This window comes from Arvicola amphibius, chromosome 1, assembly GCF_903992535.2.
Source record: "Arvicola amphibius chromosome 1, mArvAmp1.2, whole genome shotgun sequence".
NCBI lineage: Eukaryota > Metazoa > Chordata > Mammalia > Rodentia > Cricetidae > Arvicola > Arvicola amphibius.
Window position 1 is genome coordinate 164,600,671 of NC_052047.1, and position 22,924 is coordinate 164,623,594.

General features: G+C 40.9%; 1 protein-coding gene across 2 annotated transcripts in view; it reads right to left on the bottom strand.

Moving 5' to 3' along the window:
* The window catches only part of Mamdc2 (MAM domain containing 2), a 135,212-nt gene that overhangs the window by 15,311 nt on the left and 96,977 nt on the right, over nt 1–22,924 (bottom strand). Inside the window, exons 9-11 of one of the 2 annotated variants that reach the window (XM_038341116.2) lie at nt 20,760–21,025; nt 9,148–9,241; nt 6,513–6,665 (exon numbers count right to left, since the gene is read on the bottom strand). In XM_038341116.2, coding sequence (XP_038197044.1) covers nt 6,513–6,665; nt 9,148–9,241; nt 20,760–21,025 — 513 coding nt within the window. The remainder of the gene's footprint in view (nt 1–6,512; nt 6,666–9,147; nt 9,242–20,759; nt 21,026–22,924) is intronic. The other variant, XM_038341117.1, reaches the window with a different exon arrangement.

Genomic DNA, 22,924 nt, shown 5'->3' on the forward strand with positions numbered 1-22,924 from the left:
AGTTTGAAGGGTTGGGGTATAGAGTAATAATGTCTCTCTTGCCATGTATGTACAGGGCCCTAAGTAATTCTTAGTACTACAAAAGTCATGCACATGTTTATATGTGTACATAAATATGCAGAAGCATTCAAGAAAATGGAAAGATACAGGATTTCACCAATGAACTTGAATTGATTAAAAGGCAATCAGGTGGTGAGAAGGGTTCCAGAGACGCAGAATAAAGACCTCCAAAGATCTAAAAATCACCTTCAAAGCAATAAGAACTCTGGAAAGGCAAAATGGTCAAAACTAACTTTATCAGTATTCTGGCAATTAACCAATGGCCCTAACAGCTCAAGAATGCTAGCTCAAGAGAAATCCTTGGCTTTTGCTAAGAACAGTGACCTTTTTCACTTGGCCTCATCCCAGCTGCACCTCTGCCGTGACAGAACGGTAAACTAAGAGCTTCATGATTAAGGCACTTGCAAGGACAGGGTGGGCACAGACACCGAGTCAGAATAGGCAGGCTACTTCCCAAACACTCCATTCCTGGGAAATTGACATTATTTGACTGATTCAGCAACAAAATTGAAGAGCTTCATTCACAGGGCTTGTCTTTATTTAACCTGAGATGATGTATTGATTCTGACAGACACACAGCAGCTTGACATATTTATAGTGTGGCTTTTCTGAGTCTTTGTCAATACAGACATGGATGGACTGGCCATCTAATGCAACTGCCTATAAAGAAGGTTTGCATCTCACCTCCCTCCTGCCCATCTTTCTTTTTTCCTTCCTTTTTTTTCAAGTTCTGCCAACTGTAAACTGACAGGCTTTACACAGGTAAAGTTAAAAGGCAGGACTGTTTCCGAAGCACCTTGATAGATGCCTTACCTTGGGCCCAAGGCAGATACCAGTGGCTTTTGGTCTTTAATGTTGAGGTGTTTTCAATCCCTCTTAGCTTAAGCCTCTGCAGAATTTCTCTACACCCATGTGAATGGGGCAGGAGTGGGAAGGCCGTGCTAAACGAGCAGCGAGAGCGGGAGTCTATGAAAATGTACTTTTCCCTTTTACTTTCTAGCTGATGGCCATGAGGCATAATTCAACACGGCTTATGAGATGTCCCCACTATCTCAATCAACTGGACATAGGAGTGGCCAAGTCATGGATGAATCACTGTTGTAGGGGTGGATAACTCCTTGTTTTTATGGCCTTGTTACCCATTCCTGCGGTGGAGACTCATGGCTTTAAGTGTACCACCTCCATATAAGGTCATATTTGAGGCTTTACTTTCATGAGACTCTTGGTCGACAGAATCCTATGGTCAGTGTTGTAACTTAGAGTTCCTGAAAGCTGTCCTTCTGCCTAAAGGGTTGCGTGTCTCATGCTTGCTGTTTCTTCATCCTGACATGTGTTCATACTCCTTACTATTCCTGAGCTACTCTGGTTCATCCTCCAGTAGACTGCTAAGGAGAGCTGCTGCCTGACACTGTCCCATCATTTCTTGAGCTTGACCCTTATTGCTTTACTTGTAGCTTCAAGTCATTGGGACGGTGTTCGGTATGTAATGGGTATTGAGCGCTCAGAAGATATGGAATGAATCAGGTGGGGACCCTGGATTATGTGATATTAATGGTAACTCATTTTTAAGATAGTTGATTCTTATATGTATGTAACTTCTGAGGCTGGTAGCTTGAATAGTAGTTATTTGGGGGGGGGGGCTGGTGAGATGGCTGAGAGGAGAAAGGTGGTTTTCCCCAAGCCTGGTGGCCTGAGTTCAGTCTCTGGAATTCACATGGTGGGTGGAGAACAAACTCCTGGAAGTCCGCTGATCTCCACACTCACACTATACTGTGTGCATGCATGATCTCTCTCTCTCTCTCTCTCTCTCTCTCTCTCTCTCTCTCTCTCTCCCTCTCCCTCTTCCTCTCCCTCTCCCTCTCCCTCTCCTTCTCCCTCTCCCCCCAGCTAAATAAATGTGTAGAAAACTCAGGACAGTTGTTTTAGAAGAGTCTTTGTTTATAACACTTGCAGTTTTGAATGGGTCACCCTTCTCTCTTTTAGATCCGAGAGCGCCTGTATCAGCCTTATTTAGCCCATACTAGTAACACCTGGGGGACAAGAAAGCTACTTTACCACATATGAGGGTAGACAACAGGAACATGGGATGTGCTCCTGGAGTTGCACCCATAATATCAAAATATAGACACTAGAAATAGGTCGGGAACCCTGTAGATTATTTCTGATGGTGGCATGCATTATGAGTCATGTGTGATGTGGCAGTGTCTGAGAGATTCCAATAAGGCAATGTGGAAAGAATATGGTCACTAGAACCAAACAAACCTGAAATCCAGTCCCTGCTTTCCTAGTTACTACTATTTGGCTCTGAAATGGCACTTAGCTTCTCCAAGCTTTTATTTCCCTGTCTGAAAAATGGGACCTTTTACTTGCTCGGCAGATAATAGAAAGAGTATAAAGATTCTAGGTACAGAGCCCACCCAGGAAAAATGTTTAACAAATGATCCCTAGCTTTACAGTGAAAGGGTTATTAAAGTAATTGGCAGCCCTAACCAAATGCTATGTATCTATAGGTACCTTGGGCAGAGTATTTGTTTTCTTACTTGCATTGTTATGCATGGGAATAGAAAGATAGATTCAAAAAATATTTTTAACTAATAAGTTAAAAATCTGAAAGGCGTCTTGAGAATCTTTTGGAATTTAATATTGAAGCAGGTGAAATAATTTATTTTTAAAATCAGCATTCTCTACACTGTGCCCCAGAGACTTTCATTTAATATAGCTAGTATTCATTCAGAATAAATATGGAGTTCACTAAGAAACATTTGCATTCATTCTTTTGCTGTGAAGTTTTACCCTAGCCAGCTGAAACATTCTTTTAAGTTTTCAAAGAGACAAAGAAAACACAACCACACCATCTTCAAACAAAGCCATTCCAAGTTAATTAACATATGCCCCCATAGTCCAGTAATGATGTCAGTAAAGGATTAGAACTTTGCCTTACTTAATATACATTGCACATGTTTTTGATAGATTTTCATACTTTTGAATGTGCGAGGAGGAGGTAGAACATGTTCTATGTGTCAGACAAGCCTAGACTGTAGCATAAAGAGGAGCAGGAGCAGGCCTGGGCTGTCACTCATTTAACTTGAAAGAATTTTCCTTCTTTGATATTCAGCCCATGACACTAATTCCTGGGAGGGAGTCTGCCATGGGTTAAGCTGCATCTCTCCAAAATACATATGATGAAGACCTAGCTCCAGTATATCAGAGTGCGGCTATATTTAGAGACTGAGCTTTTAAAGATGTAACTGAGTTAAAAGAGAATTGTTAGGGTAGATACTGATTCATTACAAGTGCCATAAGATAAAGAGACATCAGGAGTGTGTTGGCACAGAAGGAAGACCATATGTAGACACAACAAGAAGATGACCGTTTGCAAGCCAGAGAGGACAGAAGAAAGCAACTGTGAGAAACCTTGATATTGGACCACTCCTTGAAATTATGTAAATGAGTAGGTAGTTGCAGATATTCTTGTTTTCTTGATGTCAAAGCTGGAAATTTAAGTTGCTTTCTTAAGGCCATACTCAATGACTATAATCTGTTGGGTTTTCCCAACTCCAAAATCCATAGGTCTCTTCTACCCTTGACCTGGTTGCTTCCCTTTGCTCTGTGAAGGAGTGCCTCCTTCACTATTTACTACTTTGATTCTGCCCTGTCTTCTGGGTCCAAGGCATTCCATGATCTTCATTATCCAGAATACCTGCCCCCCACAAAGTCTTCCTATGTTTATCGTTGATAGCATCTTTTCATACCTCTAACTGAAGCCTTCTTTGTATCTGCATAAAAGAAATAAAAACTATCAACTTTCACCTAGGCAAAAAAAAACTCCCATAACAGATGAGCTAAATTGATTAGCTCTTCTCTACTGTACTGAATATTAAAAATAGTATCTTCCCACAACCTTATTTTTCCTAAAGAGGGTTTTGGTGATTTTGTTTTTGTTTTGAGACAGGACTTGCTATATATTCCAATGTGGCCTGTATCTCATTATGTGACCTAGGCTGGCCTTAAATTTGTAATATTCCTGCCTTAGTCTGCTGAGTACTGGGATTATAGGTATGTACCACCATACTAGTTATTAGAGGTCTTGCTATATAATGATCTTTCTCATGTTTCAGTAAAGGCATTCATTCATGCATGCATGCATGCATTTGTTCACTTATCCCGTAAAGATTTTTTTGCATAGCTTATGTAAGTCACAATATTAATTACTATGGGAATTCAATGGTTTTATAGTACTCTATCTCGTGACATTGCTATTCAGAGCCAATAAGGTTCAGTTTGGCTGGTGTCACAGGCCTTTAATTCTAGCACTTGTGAATCAGGAGAGAGGAAGGTGGGTCTATAGCAAGTTTCAGGCCAGCCAGGGCTCCATAGTAGTACTGTTTCTCAAAAAGCGGGGGCGGGGGGATCAGTCTGGAGATTTTCATCAGCATTTTCCCTTTCTGCAAAATTCAGTACTGAAAGTCCATGAGGCTGCCTTTGCTGTAGCCAGTTTGTTCCCATGATTGGACATCATGCCAGAGACTGAACTAATCCAGAAAACCCAGCACAGAGAGGTGGAAAGAGAAGGGAGTTCCCTGATTATATAGTTTATCAGAATGTGCCTGAACTGACCTTTTCCTTTCTCAAAGTTCAGCAAAGGACTTTCTATCCACTTATATCAGTTTGAGTTGTTTCTGTTTTATGCTGCCAGGGAGCTATCATATATGGCTTCTAGTTATCACTGTAACTTCCTGATGCATTTTCAGATGGTGCTTAACAGGTCTCATAACTCTTTTATAATTATAATTCAATACTGAAAGTGGATATCTGGTCTACCTTCGGCCATTGCTGCATCTCTTCACTGAGGAAATAATCTTCCTGAGCCTATGAGAAAGCAGCACACAGAAAGGGCAGCAGTAACACTAGGTGGAACACTTTAGGTGAGAGTGATTTCATTTTTGAGGCCAGTGGACACACTGGGAAGATGGATGGAATCAAGGGCTCTTGAAACAAAGCAAAAACTTTCAAAAAAAAATCTTGGGTGGCTATATAGAGGTGTGCACCTTAATGTGGGGGCAGCAAGTGCAAAGGTCTGGTTATGCAGGGCTAGGCAGAGCGGACATAGCCAGGAATGATGTGCTGCGGAAGCTCCAGTTGGCCAGCATTGACATCTGTCACAGTGAGGGAACAGTCAATAGCCAAGACAGAATTTAAAACAGCACCAAATATTTTAAAGTTCTTTTCTTTTAATTCTTTATCTACCTGCCCTGACTTGAGGATGAAAAACAGAGAAAACAGGAGAGGAGATGAAATAAAGGTTAAAAACTAGACAGTCTTCTCCTTTATCCTCCTGAGACAAGGAGTCAAGGCCAAGCTCAAGAGGTCAGAAGCATTTCGACTGAATGAGAAATGCAGGTTTTTTATTTGGACTAGACGTTTTAACATGCCTGAATTATGACTGTTTCAATACCTCAGCACAACTGGGAGTTAAGGGATTTCCCAAGGAGTGGGGAGATAAGTCTTCAGGATATAACTGAACTGGATGATGGAAAGAAAACTAAAGCCATTTGTGGCTGAGGTCTACCAAGTTTGGCTAACTTAGTAGAAAGATTACATACATTGTGTGTTGATTCAGGATATTTGGTCATAGGTTTATCTTGAGGCTGGTCATAAGGTAAGCAAAGTATAACCCGGCATATCCTCCTGACTTTTCTTTAAGGACCTTGAAGCTTAGTGTCAAGGATCTCTGTGGGTTTAGTTCAGGGACAGTTTTCCTTCTTTGAACTTAAGTTGTGTTTTAACTGATATACTACACGGGCATATCTTGCCACTGATTGTTTTTACTTGCTGATAGACAGTAGTAACAGGATGATCAATCTTGAGTTTGTCCTAAGAGAGTTTACATACTCTGTGTTGAAATCATACTCCTGAGTTAGGCATGGTGGCATAGGTCTACATCCCTGAGCTCTCAGGAGGCCGAGGCAGAAAGATCCTGAGTTCCAGGCCAGCCTGAATTAGACTTTGTCTGCGGGAGTGAGTGGGGAAGATAGATAATGTGCACCTGATTATCTATATCTACAGCTATCTGCTCCCCCTGCTTTATCCCAAGAACACAGTGAATCAGAATTCACAGATGAATGGAGTTGAACTTACCTGCATGCTCCCAATCTGCCTGTACACTTATATACTAAGTCTCAACTCCAACTTTGATGAACTTCTTTCTCCCTTTTGTGCCTCTTTCAGTTTTTAAAACCTAGTTCTAAATTATCTTTGTAGCACTATATATTAATCAGTATTATAAACATAAAAGATGATTTTTCCAATAAACCAATTAAAAATCTCACGCATGTAGAATCGTGTAGTTTATTCTGATCACAAGACATGAATCTACACTCTCAAAATGCAGTAAATGACCGCTAGTTGCTAAGTTATGTTCTTAGGGAACAGCACCATGTGGCGTAACTCACCTACCCCAGTAGTGTGATCTCCCTTTGGTCCTGTGTAAGAGGTGGGTGTTTCTCCTCTCCCCCTGTGCCAGCTGCTCGGGTTTCTTTTCTCCTGTGTAAACGCACATTCATCTTGATCGAAAGTGCACTCTCCAGGTGGAGGCGGAAGTTTCTCTGCAAGGAAACAGCAGGTGTTGCAATTGCGGAGACAGTCGATGAATATGGATGAATATGTATAGTCTCATGGCTCCTAGCAGCCCACACTGCACGTCTGAGAGGTGTCTGGCCATTTGTCAAGCCCATGGAGAGGCAGATCCCCCACAGGTGACCTACCAAGCCTTTCCTCCAGCTAACCTGTGCTCCATCATGGGTCCTATCCTGACACAGAATCAGAAATCTAGCTCTGAAATACTGGGTTACTTTGAACAAGATGTTGCCCGGAACTTAGGAATTTGTTTGAGCGGAATTGCAAAGCTCTGGACATTGGAGATGCAGTGCCTCCAGAACCTCCTTATACCCATATTCCTAGTGAAATTTTCAACGATAGTCTGTATTTTATGTTTCTCTTGTGTTTTATTTTACATACAGTGCTAATTAATGAAGCCCCATTCCCTGTTATATGCCCTGAGTATGGCTATTCTTATTGGTATTGTCCTTCCAAGGACTCAGAAACTATAAACTGATTTTCTAACAGTGGGAACAAACACAGAGCCTGTGTAAGGTGTGAAAATGTCTGCCACTGAGCAAGGCCACCAGCCCAAATGCAGTTTGCAATTATTCTCCAGCATCAGAGTGTTGCTACACGTTGGCTATTTGTTATAGAGATGAATACCGAGGATCTTAGAGGTATGCACTGTTTACCTGTCATGTCTGGCATGCTGCTAGCTTCCATGACTTTAGCTTTTTACTGTCATCAGTACTTAGTCTGAAGTAAGACAAAAATAAAAGGGAAATTATAAAGAAATGACTGGGAGGAGCTCATTCTGGAGTCTGGCTGAAGTCTCAAGCCAGCCTAGAGTGGAGGATTTGACACACTTCTAGAACTATTTGAAATAATATTGCTAAAGTAGCAGGGTGCCTTGCTTAAGATTTGTATATGACTTAAATTAATCTTACTCCATTTCCAGATGCAAACATGTTATGTTCTGAGACTCTCACACACAAGATTATAAATTTAGTTTGCAGACAAAATATGTTCCAACCCCCTTTGCAACTAATATAGTAAGGAATCCTTCAACAGTGTGACCTATGGTTTTGTCTTCTTAACAGTCCTCATGCTTATCAGTACACATTAGAAACCACATTATTATCTCTTTCTTCAAAAAAAGAGGAAAAAATCCTTAGAAACCTTTTTAACAACGTAACTCCAGAAGCCACCAAAATTCTCTATTTGACTATGGAGACTGTCTCTTGAGAAGCCCCACAGCCTTGTCTTGGGTGTTGTCCTTTTCCTAAGCATCTTGTTGTGTTGACAATTGAACTTAAATCCGTGTTTAAACCTTTTCTTAATAAGTTCCAATTTTGCTTCTGATTCATTCGGAAATTCTTTCCTGAGGTATAGAAGCCTGAGGTGAGGTCTTTTAAAGAACCATCGCATCCTCATCCCAAGGCTCAGGGATGGTTGTGGAAGTACAGGGGCAAAGAGTGTAAGAGCAGCGGCTGTAGATCAGTGCAACGGAACATCTTCTGGACACAGCACATATGAACTCACAACACATATGAACTGCACATATGAACTCACAACAGTTGTGACAGTTGTGCACAAGACCTGTGTACAACCAAGCTGGGCTAAATCCCAGCATGCATAGGTGCATCAGGCACACAATCCTACCCCTCACAATAGATAGCTACCGGAAAAGGAAGGATCAGATTTATCTAAGTGTGTAACCCTTTACAAGTTGACCATGTTTCAGTGGAAGAACACACATCCAAGGACATTTTGGGCAGCACAAATGGCCTTGAAGGGTTTAGACGCCCCCCCCCCCAAGTTAGGTGAATGGGGGAAAGAGAGTAGTTCTGGGAAGACTTGGGAAGGTAAATATGATCAAAACAATGTTGTACAAAAGTTTTAAGTAACTAAAAATAAAACAACAAATAACCATCAGGCGGCTATAAGCAGCAGCATAATACTATGTCACCCGTTGCTGCTGTAGGGTCTACTGTTCTCTGTCACTTAGTTGACTTAGAACATATCAACTTTATTAAAAGTTTAATGGTATATGTCTCACAAGTATTTGTGAAATAGCAACGTCATCAGTGTTACTTGAAAATGTGCATTCTCTAAGAGTACAGTGATAATACTGGTTTAGCTAGAGGGCACTTGTTTTTAAAGTGTTATTTGGAGGCATTTAATAAGCTAGGGAATGTATATGCATTGTCTTCAACATTCAGGGAGGTTTGCTAATTTTCCTTACAATGAGGAAAGGGATCCAAGTCATACATATAAAACCACACAGAATACTGGCGTCTTCATTTCCAACTTGTAGAATCTACTACAAAGCTCTGTGAGAATGCGTCTACTAAGAAAAGCAAAGGATAAAATGTATGTATATGTATATGTATGTATATGGATCAAATGTATGAGGTGCTTAGAGGAGCTGGAAATGTCCATCATAGGGCAGAGACACACAACTGAAGTGACTAATAGTCCCCTTACCTGGAGACCGGCAGTTTCCCAATTGTATGGTGATGTCATCTAAAGCTACAAGTCCACAGTCCCAAAAGCTTTTGCATAGGCTCATAAAAACCACCTGTAATTCATAAAAATAAAGTAATGAATCTTGTTAGCTGAAAACGGAAACCCTTCAACCTGAGATTTCCTAAACACAACAGACCTGCCCAAGCAATTTGAAACACCCTCTCATTGCTCGTATGAGTAATAGGATCCAGTGGCATGAAGAATGGCTACCATTGGTAAACTCCCCTGGAGTTGCATTCTTTGAAGCAGCGTCGACTTCATAAAAAAATACCGTGTATATGAATATAAAAACTAGAGGTGGTCTTTCAAGATTGGCAGTTGCTATGAGGAAAGCAAGCAATTAGCTAGGTGGTAGAGAAAAGCCCCTTAGGTTTTAAGTATCTTCCCTTGATATCCCCAAAGGGGTGGTTGTTTCCCCAAACATCTTTCAAATGTTTCCGGTACAAACACTGTTGTTGAAAGAACTGCCTAGTAGTGTGCTTTATTTACACTCTGAATAAAGCCTCATTGGCCACCCACCCAGAGACTTCTGCTCCTTTTCCAAGACAAAGGCGAATAAAAGCCCTAACATGGTTATTATTAAATTCAGTGGGGGGGGTGAGAGAGAGGGAGGGAGAAAAGGAGAGAGAGAGAGAGAGAGAGAGAGAGAGAGAGAGAGAGAGAGAGACAGAGAGAGAGAGACAGAGAGAGAGACAGAGAGAGAGACACAGAGAGAGAGATTTTGGTTTCTTACTATTGGGCCAGTTTAAAAGGCTGTGTTTCAGATATATACTGCCCAGAGTTCCCTAAAATATTATGTTGCATTTTCACTGTTGTTGATCAAGCTGCTTCAAATATGTAGTTTAATGTTTAATTAGTGTGGGTTAGTATGGTCCATATTCCGTCTCCCAGCTGCAAATCTCTACGCAAGTGGAGAAGACAAAGGCTGACCCATAGCAGCTGAAATTCTACTTAGGATTAACGAGAAAACTCGACTGTCTAGGCTCTCCTATGCCAAATGTTGTGGTTTGCTTTTATTCATGTGTGCCATTAGTGGGGTCCTTTTGCTCAAGATGGTCAGATTTATTAAAAGACAGAATTTATTTTAAGAGAAAATCTTAGATCACGTGACATTTTGTCACTATGCAAGCTATAAAACGTCCTAAGCCAATCTCCCCAGAGGAAGCTCTAATTGCCTGATGTGTGAATGTTTCCAGACTCTGTGTTCATATTCTTTTATAAATAGAATAGCTAAGAGATAGAAATGTTTATCTCTGTGGATTTACACAGAACAAAACAAAATAGGGTGACTTTTATGGCTCTTTTTGTACGCTTCTGTTAATCTTTCTTCTGGAGAGATTGTAGAGGTTATCTAAATCATATAGAAAATATTTTACTTTCTAGATTCCTGCCTTGGACCTTCTTCTGCATTTGGAGAGCAAAGATCTCTGTTTTCACTCCCAAACAGTGTCAGATTCTATTAGCATTTTATTGTTATATTAGAAGGAATGCTTTGATAGGCCTCGTGATTTACCAAATTAATTGTGCTACACAGAGAAAAAAATGGCGTTCTTTTCTTTTGTCAGCTTTAAAGTCTGTTTTTCACAACCACACTGGAAGAGTACTGTCACACCATGAACATGAAGAAGCAAAATGATCCACCCTCTAAATCCGTCCCTGTGGGAAGCCCAAACACTTTGCATAGCAATGCATTCTAAAGATGAGAAATATTAGCATGCTTTTATATCTTTACTACGGTGCTATTTTATAATGACCATTAAGCCAAAGAAACATGCAGGCAGGCAACAGATGAAATAGCCTAAAATTTCAAGAGGAAAGAAATAAACTAGAATACAGCAGTCTGAGAAATAGGTGATCATTAAATTTGAGTGCTGTGGAAATTATTCAGTGCCACAGATACTGATTTAAAATGCTAAGTTAAAAAGCTGATTAAAAGAAAGCAATCTCCAATTCATCTAAAATAACAGAAGAGGCCTAGAAAACTTAATAACTATATAATTATTATGTTAGGCTCATAAAATTATAGTTATTTCACAGTTTACAGTTGAAAAAAGAATGAGAACATCTATAACAAAAATGTAGACTAATGTTTGTGGGGTAGCCCAATGGCAGGGGTTTGCCTAGCATTTGCAGGACCCTGGGTTCAATTCCAAGCAAAATATAGAGACAAAAGTAGAATAATGTGCTAATATTTACTCTAGACTAGTGTTATGTATATGACAGCCTATAGGTACAAATTCTATTCAAATTAAAGCTATTCAGTATCGTTAACCACATGACAAAGTATTCAATACAGTAGCAAAATGCAGCCAAGTACCTAAATGAATTGAACCAACAGATATATAACATTTCCCAATTGCAAAGAGTAACATTGAATGGACTTCTTAGATTCTTTTTACTATACCAAATTACATACTTGGCTCCTTTTTTGTCATGCTAATTATGTTGAACAAAATACTAAATATGTTTGGAATAACACCAGGTTATCTCTACTTCAGATTTTTCCACATGTAGAATACTAGCTGGCCTGCGTGTCATTCTGTTTAACTACAGACCGCCCCCACCGCCCCAACCCATCATCTACTAACTTAATTCAAGCTAAGGCCTCAAACCTCAAATTTGTTTGGCAGTTTTCTGTCAGCATTCCAGAAAATAAAAGAAGTATAAGAAGATCACCTTGCTCAGTCTAGCAGCTGGCATTCTCCACCGAAGCTCTGGTAACATGAAGCACTATGGTTCTTGTAGGCTACTTGGTATGGAGAAGTTATTTGTAGGTAGTTGGTGACTGAAGGAGTGGCTGACTTACCCTGTATTGACTTTGTCCAGGACAAAAGAAAAGTTAACCTGGTGCTTGCTCTTAAGAACTCTCTCTGTGGATACTGGTATGCCCGTGTTTCTTACAGTATTATTTACAATAACCAAATTTATAGACTCAGTCTAAGTGTCCAGCTAAAGATAAATAAAGAATACATACACAATGGAGTTTTTATCTATAAAGAAGGACGTAATTGTGACATTTGCTAGAAAATGGACGGAACTGGAGACCATCATGCTAACCGAAATGGGTCAGACTTGGAAAGATAAATACCATACATTTTCTCTTATATACAAAAAATACATCTGTAAGCCACGAAAATAAAAGGAGACTGCATGGAAAGAGAAAAGGGAACCAGTAAGAACGAGACAACAGGATAATTGGGGCTTATGGTCAAGGTACCTTTTACATATGAATAAAAACACAACAAAGGCAGGTGAGTCTTAGTGAGTTTGAGGCTAGTCTGACATGCAGAGTGAGTTTCAGGATAGCTAGGTTTGTTAGCCAGAGAAACCTTGCCTCAAACAAACAAATAAACAAACAAACAAAATTCAACAACCCATTAGTTTGTACAATGAATATACACTAAAAACCCTTTGCATGTGGGTTGAGATAAGACTGTGTCAAAGGATCAGCCATAATCTAAATTCATGAGAGGATTCATTTCTCATTTATAGAGTTAAAATCCCAATGTTTATATTGATTTCAGTAATATTTCGAAGAGAGTAAACCATCTCTAAAAGGTGGGAAATAAACCTTAGTCCAAGTATATATTAAAACGTATTGAAGAAGGAGAAAGATGAAGAACAGTGTTTCTTAGACATGAAGTTGGATGGCATCTCTTAGACAGGTGTCCTGGGCTGTACAGGATAGCTCAGAAGTTAGGTCTAGTCATACTCATTAAACCAGTGTGTTTCAAGTGCCGGAAGGTTTCAGCCTTGGGTGTCACTAATGCTTGAGAGTTAGTTTTGTTTTGATGGAGAATAGTCATCCTTGAGGAAGCCTCTCTAGACTAGCCTTGGAGAGCTACATAAATATTCTTGCAAATAATATAGTTAAGCAAGAACAGATATTACTATTTAACTTGGTCTTCATTGTGCTGAGAAAAAATACCGCATATGTTCTTTTATTCACGACAGGGTGTTTCAGTCTCAGTGCTATTGATATTTAAAGCCAAATGATGCTTCACTGTGGGTGCCCTGGGTCCACTACTGTATGGCCCATAAAATCCTCTCTCCAGCCTCAACTTTTAGGGCTTTGTTATTCCAAGTACTTTCACCCCAAAACTGTAACAGTCAGGGGACGATAGAATTGCTTCTATGCTTCATCCTTTTTTTTCATTTTGAAAAAATAATTTTCTACTCTCTAGAAACCAAATACTAACAGCAGAAGAACTTAGGAGGGAACTGAGCAAGCATGACATGAGGTAAAGACGAGGAGAAGGTCTGTGTGAAAACCTACTCATGGCTGTGTTAGTCAAAGGGGCCAGACTGCCCCTAAGATAGTGAAAGTCTTGCTAAGTTCTTGGTTAGAACACTGGGAATGGGGTAGGGTGGGGAGTGACCTAGAGAAATAGTTTTTTATCAGGAATCCATTTAGCCAAACCACATCAGGTTGTTTTAAAACAACTATCAATTTCCATTTCAGAGGTGTCAAAGTGCAAACACTAGCCAACACAATGAATAGGATTTGGAAGATGAAGGAGATCAGGCTTTGTAAAGAGCTGTGAAATACAGTAAAACATGGCCTTTGTTGAACCGTTAACAAGGGTTGTCTTTGTTTAAGAGCTAACCTGGCCAAACTGTGATGTCTAATGACCTTTCCGTAGCCTATTTGATAGACTGCAAGCTGAGTTGTTGAGCCACCGGTGGGGTAAAGTTAGGTCCCTATTTAGAATGTGAAGGACAACTTCCATAAATGATCTTCAGATGAAAACATTTCAATCCTCTGCCAGCAAAACCATAAGTAAGCCATGTCCATCAAGGGAGTTCAGTGATTTCTTGTTATCAGTAATGGGCCTCAACGTCAGAACATTTCTTCTCGTGATGCTAAAATCCTTTGAAATAATTTCAGAGATATATTTGGGTGTGTTGATTACAGAGTTGGTGGAATTAGTCACAGAATCACTATGATATACACAGAGAAATTCTAGAACCCTTCATTAAGATGCTGTGGACACAAGAATAGTGTGGAACGCCGAACGTCATTGCACTCATTTAAATGATTGACAGTGTTAGTGTGTTTGATTCTGAGAACTACAAAAGCCCCAAGAAAACAACACAGATTTCAAAATGAAGATACAGGAATAAAGGAATTTTTCACTAATTTATAAGAACAAGCTTAGTGGAATGGCACCTGGAAAAGAGTGTGAGATTTAAACATTATTAGATCCCGGCTATATTTTAGGAAATTGTTGCTAAATCGTAACAGCATGACTCTTGCAGCTGCTATATTTGGTTTGCGTGTCCCACAAACCACAAAAGGACCATGTGTTTTTAAACAACTCTTTCGCTGACCGATGCTTTCTTCTTAAAAGACCCCAAAAGACCCATCTGGTTTTCTTTTTTCTTTCTGTAAAGACTCATATGATTTAATACAACTTTAAGCTTTGACAAACAACAAAGATTGATCAGCTTCCAAATTTCCCCAGTGCAAAAAAAAAAAATCTTTATTCATACGGCCTTCAGTTTGAGATAGAGGGCATGCTGGGATAGAATAGAGGCCATAACCATTTTTTCATCTCTCTTTGGGTGGTAAATATGCAAACCTCGCAATTCATTGATTTTAAAACTCTGCACAATTTTAGATCTTCCTGCCACAGTAAAGTGGGGGACAAGTAGAAGAGACTTCAGAATCTATCAGTTTTAGGGCAAGACAAGTCCAGATCCACAGGACAGCAAGCTGCACATCCAAGCATGAAACACCAGACCTTTGCCATCTCTGGGATGGGGAAAATTATACCACTCTGCTCATTCTTTCCTTCCCTGGTAGATGCTGAAAAACACTGCTCCTTTCTCAGCCCTAAATAGGATGTCTCCATCAAATTTCTCCTCTCAGGGCTCAAGGAACACCCTCCTCACCCCTGTCCCCCACCCACATACCACCCTGCAGAAAGGGAGCAGAGAGAGTGTAAGAGTCAGAGGGAATGAAGAATACCAAAAAACAAAGTCCTCTAAATCAATACGAACTCACAGAGACTGAGGCATACATGCACACAGAACATTGTATACATAATAAATAAATTAAAAAGAAAAGAAACATGCTTGTTTCTAATGAGAGACAGAAAGGGAGTGGGTCTAGATGGGAACAGAGGTGGGGAAGACCTGGGAGGAGGAGGAGAGAACGGGGAGACCATAATCAAGATATATTATGTGAGAAAAAGAGCTATTTTTAATAAAAGGGAGATAAAACAAAAATATAGTTCTGAAAGACTTTTTCTTAGAACTTCCCAGTTAAAGAGCTTTGGGCCTGACTTTATATCAAATATTTCAGTCCTACATCTAAAAGTTTTCAGAGTTGGAGCTATATTGGGGGTCAGGGAGGAGATCACAGATCATAGTACAGAATGGAGGCTATATTGGTGGCCAAGGAGGGGTGAAACCTAACAGAGGTTCTTGGGAAGAGCAAAGTGGAACAATGTAAGAATAGAACTTGTTTCAAAGGGAGCATTCACGGCTCTTGGTTTAGTAATTAAAAACCATTTTAAAAAAAGTAAGATTCTGCCGTGAGTGTGTGTGTGTGTGTGTGTGTGTGTGTGTGTGTGTGCGTGCATGATGCATGCATGTACATATGTGTATGATGTATCCTTATATTTACTCTGTCAGGGGCTTTGGATTTTTAACAGTGCACTCTGCAGTTTTCATGCAATGAAGCCTTGGTCTGTAATACAAGCAGCATGTAGAGGTGGTAGTGTCGGGGGTGCAGAAGATATAGTTCTATGGTTCTTGAGCTTTTGAGAATGTTTCCGAAACATTAAAAATACATTGTTTTTTAAAGAGAGAAGGGGCTGGGGAAATGGATCAACCTATAAAGTACTTGTCATGCATGCCTGAGGAACTGAACTCCATCTCAGTGCCAACATAAAAAAACAGGGGTGATGTGGGGAAGAACAGCTAGGTGGATCCCTGGGACTTGCTGGTCAGACAGTCTAATCAAATTGGTGAGCTCTGGGCTCAGTGAGAGACTGTTTTAAAAAATAAGCTGGCAAACAATTGAGAAATTCTCCTGACCACTGATCTCTGGCTTGCTTGTGCAGACGCGCACACACACCCACACCTTTTCACCTCACATATGTGCACATACACACAAAATCTTGTCCAGCTCATGGTTGTATACAGCTTCGATTTATTTAAGAAAGTCTAATATTGCTAAAAATGACTTAACTCTGACCTCATTTTCAACACCTCACAGCAAAAAAAAAAAAAATCAGGATACAGAATTATCCATGCACTAAATAAGTATTGTAACCTAGAAAAACAACCTTTGTTCTTTCATTCGATGTGCCTGTGTTGTGCTGAATTTAATCGTGCTAATTATGTGCCAAGAGACATACTACATACTTCACCTAATCTTACATGATACACAAATGACTTCACAGCTAGTACTACCAGATGCCCATTTTACACATGGGAGAAAAGAGAAGGTTACATAGATAAAGGGGCCACAAAACTAGCCCAGACTATGAAGCCATGAGTGACAGAGGGCCCTCAGCCAAGCACCGCAAGTTCTAATTCATTGGTCTGTTTTATCTGTGATTAACCACCTTGAATTCTGACCCCCTCTGGGAGCCGAACGTTTCTAAAATAGATCAATAGAGAGCCAGTTTAATAAAGCCCTGGATTTTCTTATTTACCTAATCAGAGCGTTAGGGCTACACTTTCCTTCCTACCTGATCCTGTCATTTGACATCAACCAAGAGAGGGCTGGGTGGCCAACAGGTATGGTATAAAAACAGCGTGTCTTCTGTAGTTGGTGAGTCCTGGATCCACTCTCATCCCTGCCATAAGTTCAGAATAGAGAAACAACAAGCCAAAGTTGCAGAAAACAGCAAAGTGTCCTCATAATTGCAGTGAATGTGATGATGGCTTTGTGTGACGGGGTGGCAAGTGGGACAGAGAGAACATGTCTGAGATGCATTTTAGAGCTCTGACCTAATGGTCTTACCTGCAATTTGAAGGAGATCAAGAAACTAAGAAGAACCAAGCCATTCTAACACACTGAGATTTCAGAGTCCTCCTCTGTAAATGGACTGTTGGAAGATGTTAAGGATTGGGAGTGGGAGAGCACACTTCCGGGTCACACAGTGGAAGATGTCAGGGATAGGGAGCGGGAGAGCACACTTCTGGTCACACAGTAGGTGCTTGATAAAAAGCCACGTTTCTTCTGGCTTTGACCTGAGCTGATCTGGGACTCTCTAGAAGTCCCAGCAGGTTCATTTCAGAATCTCAGTCATTATAAATTCCAACTATCATAAAATGTATGCGAAGCTCAATATGCTCAGAAAAATCTCTTAAGCTTCCACCGGTTTAGAATAAGTTAAAATAAATATTGCATGATTAAACAGTAGAAAGCAGCCAATAGAAGCTTCTAGACAACATGCAACAGCTGATAAGCATCCCCCTTTCCCTCCCCCCCCCCCCGTGCCTATTTTCAGTGCTTTGCGACTTAAGACGCTTTTCTAAATGTGAAGAATATCTGGAGAAACATACCCTCTGTGGACAGGAACCACATGTGGGGAACAATCTCACAGGTTTGGTATTATACTTCTCAAATAATTTTTCTCAGAGGCATTGAAGGGTGCTTACACAAGAACTGCGCATTGAACTCTAGCTTGTTAGGGGTATGAAGAGTCCCGTTCAGACCTGCATCTCAGAGTGGGAGAACTGGGCATGGAACTCACACAAACACGCACGTGCCTAGATCTTTACCTGCTGAAAACCTGCTAGCCTACCAATCCTGGGCTCAGTACAGTTCAACTTCCAGTACTATAGAAAAACAAAAGAAAGCACACAGGCACTAAAAATAAGAAGAAGCCAAGGAGTTATGGTAAGAGAAGGGTTCACTGTAAATCTCCTACAAATCAGCAGACAGAGGGCAAGGGAGCAAAAATGGCTTACAATTAGAGATAGAATTATGTTAATTTTTGGAATTAACTTATAGATTAATGTTTCTCACTTAAGGATGATATGGCACATCATTTAGAAATGTACAGATAATTTTAGTTGTTGCAGTGACCATAGAAGTCTAAAATCCAGTAATTTGAGGGATAGCTCTATACAAAGTCAGAAATGTCTGCCTTATTATGTCAACAGAACCTCTGCTAGGACATCTGTTCAGGTCAAGCTTAGTAGGAATGTAAGTGTGTGTTTCAGTCATAACAATGCCAAAAACAACTATATATTTGAGAAGGGCACAGAAAGCCAAGAAAAATTATAAGAGTGAGAATTTATTCACCTTACAAAGTAGGTGTAAATAAACACTATCTAAAATCTGACACAGGGGTATAGTCGAAGTTATATCCTAAGAACCAAAATAAAAACAAAAGTATGAGAAGTCCTTAACTTGTCACAGCAGAGAATCAGCAAGCACAGTAAAAGTTAATGGAGGAAAACATTACAAATCTGGAAAGAAACTCCTCAGAAAAAAACAGGAGTAGAATTGGAGTTTGCACTCAGGGGGAGAGGGCAGTGAAGGAAACACTGTCTTCTTTGCTGTATCTCTTGTCTTAAGTAGCTTTCATGCACATAAACACATGGAAACCTAGCATATAAACACATAAGTACACACACACACACACACACACATATACCAAAAGTAAGCAAACTTTAATTCCTCTCCACTAACTGTACCCTCTCCCTCTCTGAGGAGCTAGTTCTGCCCAGCAGGAATCTTCTAGAACTAGGCCAGCTTCAAACAGACACCGGGAGGTTTATGTGTTGGGCTTCTGTTTGAGTCCACGAGCAGTTCCTCCCAAGAGCTGTAAGAACTCCTCTATCCTGACTGGGTCTGACTCCATTTTTTCCTTCTGAGGAACTGCTCAGTGGGGGGATGTCTTGGTGCTCAGCTTCCAAAGAAGAAAAGGACAGAACCTCGGGGGCACCCTTATCTGCTAGGAGGCTCTTCTAACTTCCTGGGGTTCAGGGAACAGCGGGGACTCTCTGTAAAGGATTGAGCAGATTCCTAAGCAGTCCAGCATTTGCCAGTAGAGGTTAATTTGCCAGTAGAGGTTACAGAGGCGAGGAGGAGCAGGGGTTAGAAGCCATCATGGTTTGAACTTTGACCCCCTCCAAACACTGCCAAGTCTGGATGACATTATTTTCAATAACAATCAGTAGAACCACTTTTACAACTTTCTGAGCAATCATCCTGTGGGATAGTGACATTCCATGAATTTATCTCAGTCTTAAGCATCTCAATCTACTATCAAATGTAAACTCCATCTTGTGAGTAGGATCTGAGATTCATTTATCTTTATATCTCTTGCTTCAAATATATACAGAGCAGATGATGGTTAAATAGAGGAACAGACACATGGATGAATGAATAAATACATGTAAGCCAAATAAATAAAACAAGAAGCTTGACATATTTTTGTTTAAAAATCAGTAAAATTGAATTTAAAGCAAAACATAAATTCTACATTCTGGTGATGTGCATGTTTGTGTATATATGTTGTGATGGCTGTTTGTGCGAATTAAATGATTGGAAATGGGGAAACATCTTAATTCTTTGAGACACTTAAGAGGTATAGAGAGGCCTGGGCTTTTCCAGCACTGATCTATCAAAGACGAAGTGCAAGTGTCAAATAACATTTATACAAAGAAAGATTCATTGAGCACACATTTGGAATTGTCTAGGCAACAGGCTAAAGGATTATCTTGTCCTCCCATGGTATTAACCTTTCTTAGGGGGTTTGGAGTCGGAGTACCTCCTGGACGATGTGATGATCAGTTTATTCACCCATTCACTCAACAGTACATACAGAGTCCCACTGTTTGAGATGCCCTTGGAGGAAATGACCTTTGTTCACCCTCTTTGGATCGCTCTCTTACACAGAGGACACTCAAGACAAATTTGTTAGTCTACTGGCAGGCCAAAACAAAACGAATTTTCCCACACTGGTTTCCTATCTTAATTCACAGAACTCACTGCATCTGTCAAGCTTCCTTGAGTTTATGAATTGGTAAGCTTGGGAGCTTACTGCCTTTCTTTTGTATTTGCCTTGATTTATAGGGCTGTTTTTGTGTTCTTATTACTAACAACATCAGCTGCTGATGGCTCCCTGTGTGTCTCTGAGTGGGTTCAGCTGGCTCTAGTGATCACCCAGTCTTTTCCTGTGTTCTCTTAAGGCCTTAAGTGTTGACCTTAAAGCCACAGTGAAGACCCAGGCACAATGATCTCATCTTTTCAATTGCAGCATTGTGCATTGTGGGGAGGGAGAAATAAGAGAGGTGGAGAAAAAGAGAGAGAGAGAGAGAGAGAGAGAGAGAGAGAGAGAGAGAGAGAGAGAGAGAGGAGGGAGGGAGACAGGGAGAGTGTGTGTGTTCTTAGGTGGACATAATTCAGAAAACACAAAGGAACTGAAGGCTTAGCATGCAGCCGCCTGGGGGCAGGTTGTGTGTGTTTTATATACTAACACAGGTCTTAATCGGAACAGAAGAATAAGATACCATCAGTGGACAGTAACTAAACAGGAATTGCGCACGGATTGAGCAACTAAAACTGGACACAGGTAGAGCGGTTCTACTGTCTGTACCTTTGTGGGCATGGGCTTTTTAAAGCTGATTTCAGCTTGCATCCAAACACCCCTTGGGGACTCGAGCACAGACCAGATCTTCTCTTGCACCACATGGTTTTCTTCAAAGATATAAACTGCGAGGGTGTCGCTCATTTTCAAAAACCCGAAGATGGCGTAATAAAAGCGCATACAGTACTGCATGTTCCCTGGTAAAGAGGGACCGTAGAGCCTCCCGATGTAGCCAGGCTGGAATGTAAACTTAGTGTTGGCCAGCAGGTAATGCCCTGTGAGGGAAACAAAGCAGCAGCAAGGCAGAGTGAGAAGCACAGACTGTCAAGTGGAAACTGGCTAAAGCAATGGGGTTTACCAGTAGAGACTACTTCCAGAGGCTTTAAACTATAAAGATGCTTTTTCTTGAAGTGATTGAGGGGCCAAAAAAATAAAATCTATAAAATGTCCTTGTACCCCTATTGCAAATGAAATCTCTTCAAAATTCAAGTAAATGTCATGCGACAGTATAGATCTTATAGTACACAGACTCAGATTCATGCTATTAACTAGGAATCATGCTTTTTTATAACAGAAAAATGAATGAATGAGCTTGGGACTGCTGACTGTCTGGCTCTCTCAATTCCTGGTGCTGGGTCACACACACTCAGTAGCAGTCAAGAGCTCATTCCCAGGCTATATCTTTTAGTGCCCTGTAAGGTGGTGGCAAGACAGGTTGGCCTGGCATTGTTTGAGATTTCTGTGTCTGGGCAAAACCCACTGTTCTCTTGACCATATATTAAACCCATCCCTGAGAAACCATGTTTCTACCCAGATGAGCCCTCCCAGGTACTGAAGCTGTGTTCAATTGTTCTAAATAGCATAAGGAAATTTCTAACAGCAATGGTCTCCTTACCACCAATCCTACTGCCCATGTATTCAGCTTAAAACGGATCCATGTATGCCAAGCCAGACATTCTAATCCGTTCTCTGTGAGTTCACTTCAACGTTTACTCTACAGTTTAGTTTCCCCAAACTATTTTAAAAATCTCATCCTTGTAAGAAGAGTCGGGGGCCTTGTTCCCTCCCCCACACTGGCTGGGCACCTGAGGACGCGGCGCGAGGACTGATGTCTGCAAGCCGGAAAGAACAGCCTCACCAGGCCCTGGATCCCAGACTTCCAGACTCACGGGTGTGACAAAAAGCAGCTGTTGTTTAAGCCCCGGTCTGTGGTGCTTTCCTTTGGCAATGGACAGAAATGGATGGCCACCCAACAGCTAGACCCTTCTGAACCTGAATATCATCTTTCCCTTCTCTACACAAGGCCTTTCAGTGGCTTCTTATCTCCTCTATAATTAACCCCCAGGGCTTGCTCTGGTCTGCCAAACCTGCCATCCATCCCCCTATCTCCCCGCCCCCCACCCGCCAATCATGCTGCCCCTTCTACCACACAGCGGGTGTGGCCGGCTCTCTCCACGCTGAGAGACCTCACAGATGCCTGTCCTCTGCAGCTTCCCTTGAAGAGACCATTCTGAAACCTCCAATCAAAATCAGTTCCTTACTCTCTTCTCTCTCAGAGCACTGAAGGTCGTCAGGACACAGCGCCTAAAGTATGCCACTCTGGTACATTGGTTATTTTGAGCTGAAAGCATTTGAGAACAGTAGAGGCAGAAAGGGCTCTCTGCCTTCCCGCTTTCTATCTAAAGCAGGCCATAAAATGTGCTGGGAGCAAGGCGCTATACTTTAGGAAGTCAGTATACTGGAGACTGAGACTATATCAAAGCAGATCTGTACAAACAGAGGCACAGCGAAGCTACTGTCTTTTATTAGTTTTCTCCCTAGCTTTCCCAGTCACTTCCTCACAATTGACTATCCCTCCCTCTCGCTTATCTCGCTGCTTCCCACAACTTTCTTTATTAAAGATGACACGGAAGCATCCGGGCCTATGTATTTTCCAGTCTTCATTTTCCCTGTGAAGGTTCCCATGAGCATGTAAAACTGTTTTATTAGAACGTTGCATTTTACCTCTTGCTAACCTGACTCATGTCTGTTTAATTCTCAGCCTCAGCTACAGAAACTAAGAGAGAAGGGAACAAGTTTTCATCCTTTGCTACGCTCGGGATTATGTTCATCTGTACATATGTTGATCTATCACTTCCTTTGTTCATTGAAATGGTTCTCAGCCAGGAGAGTGA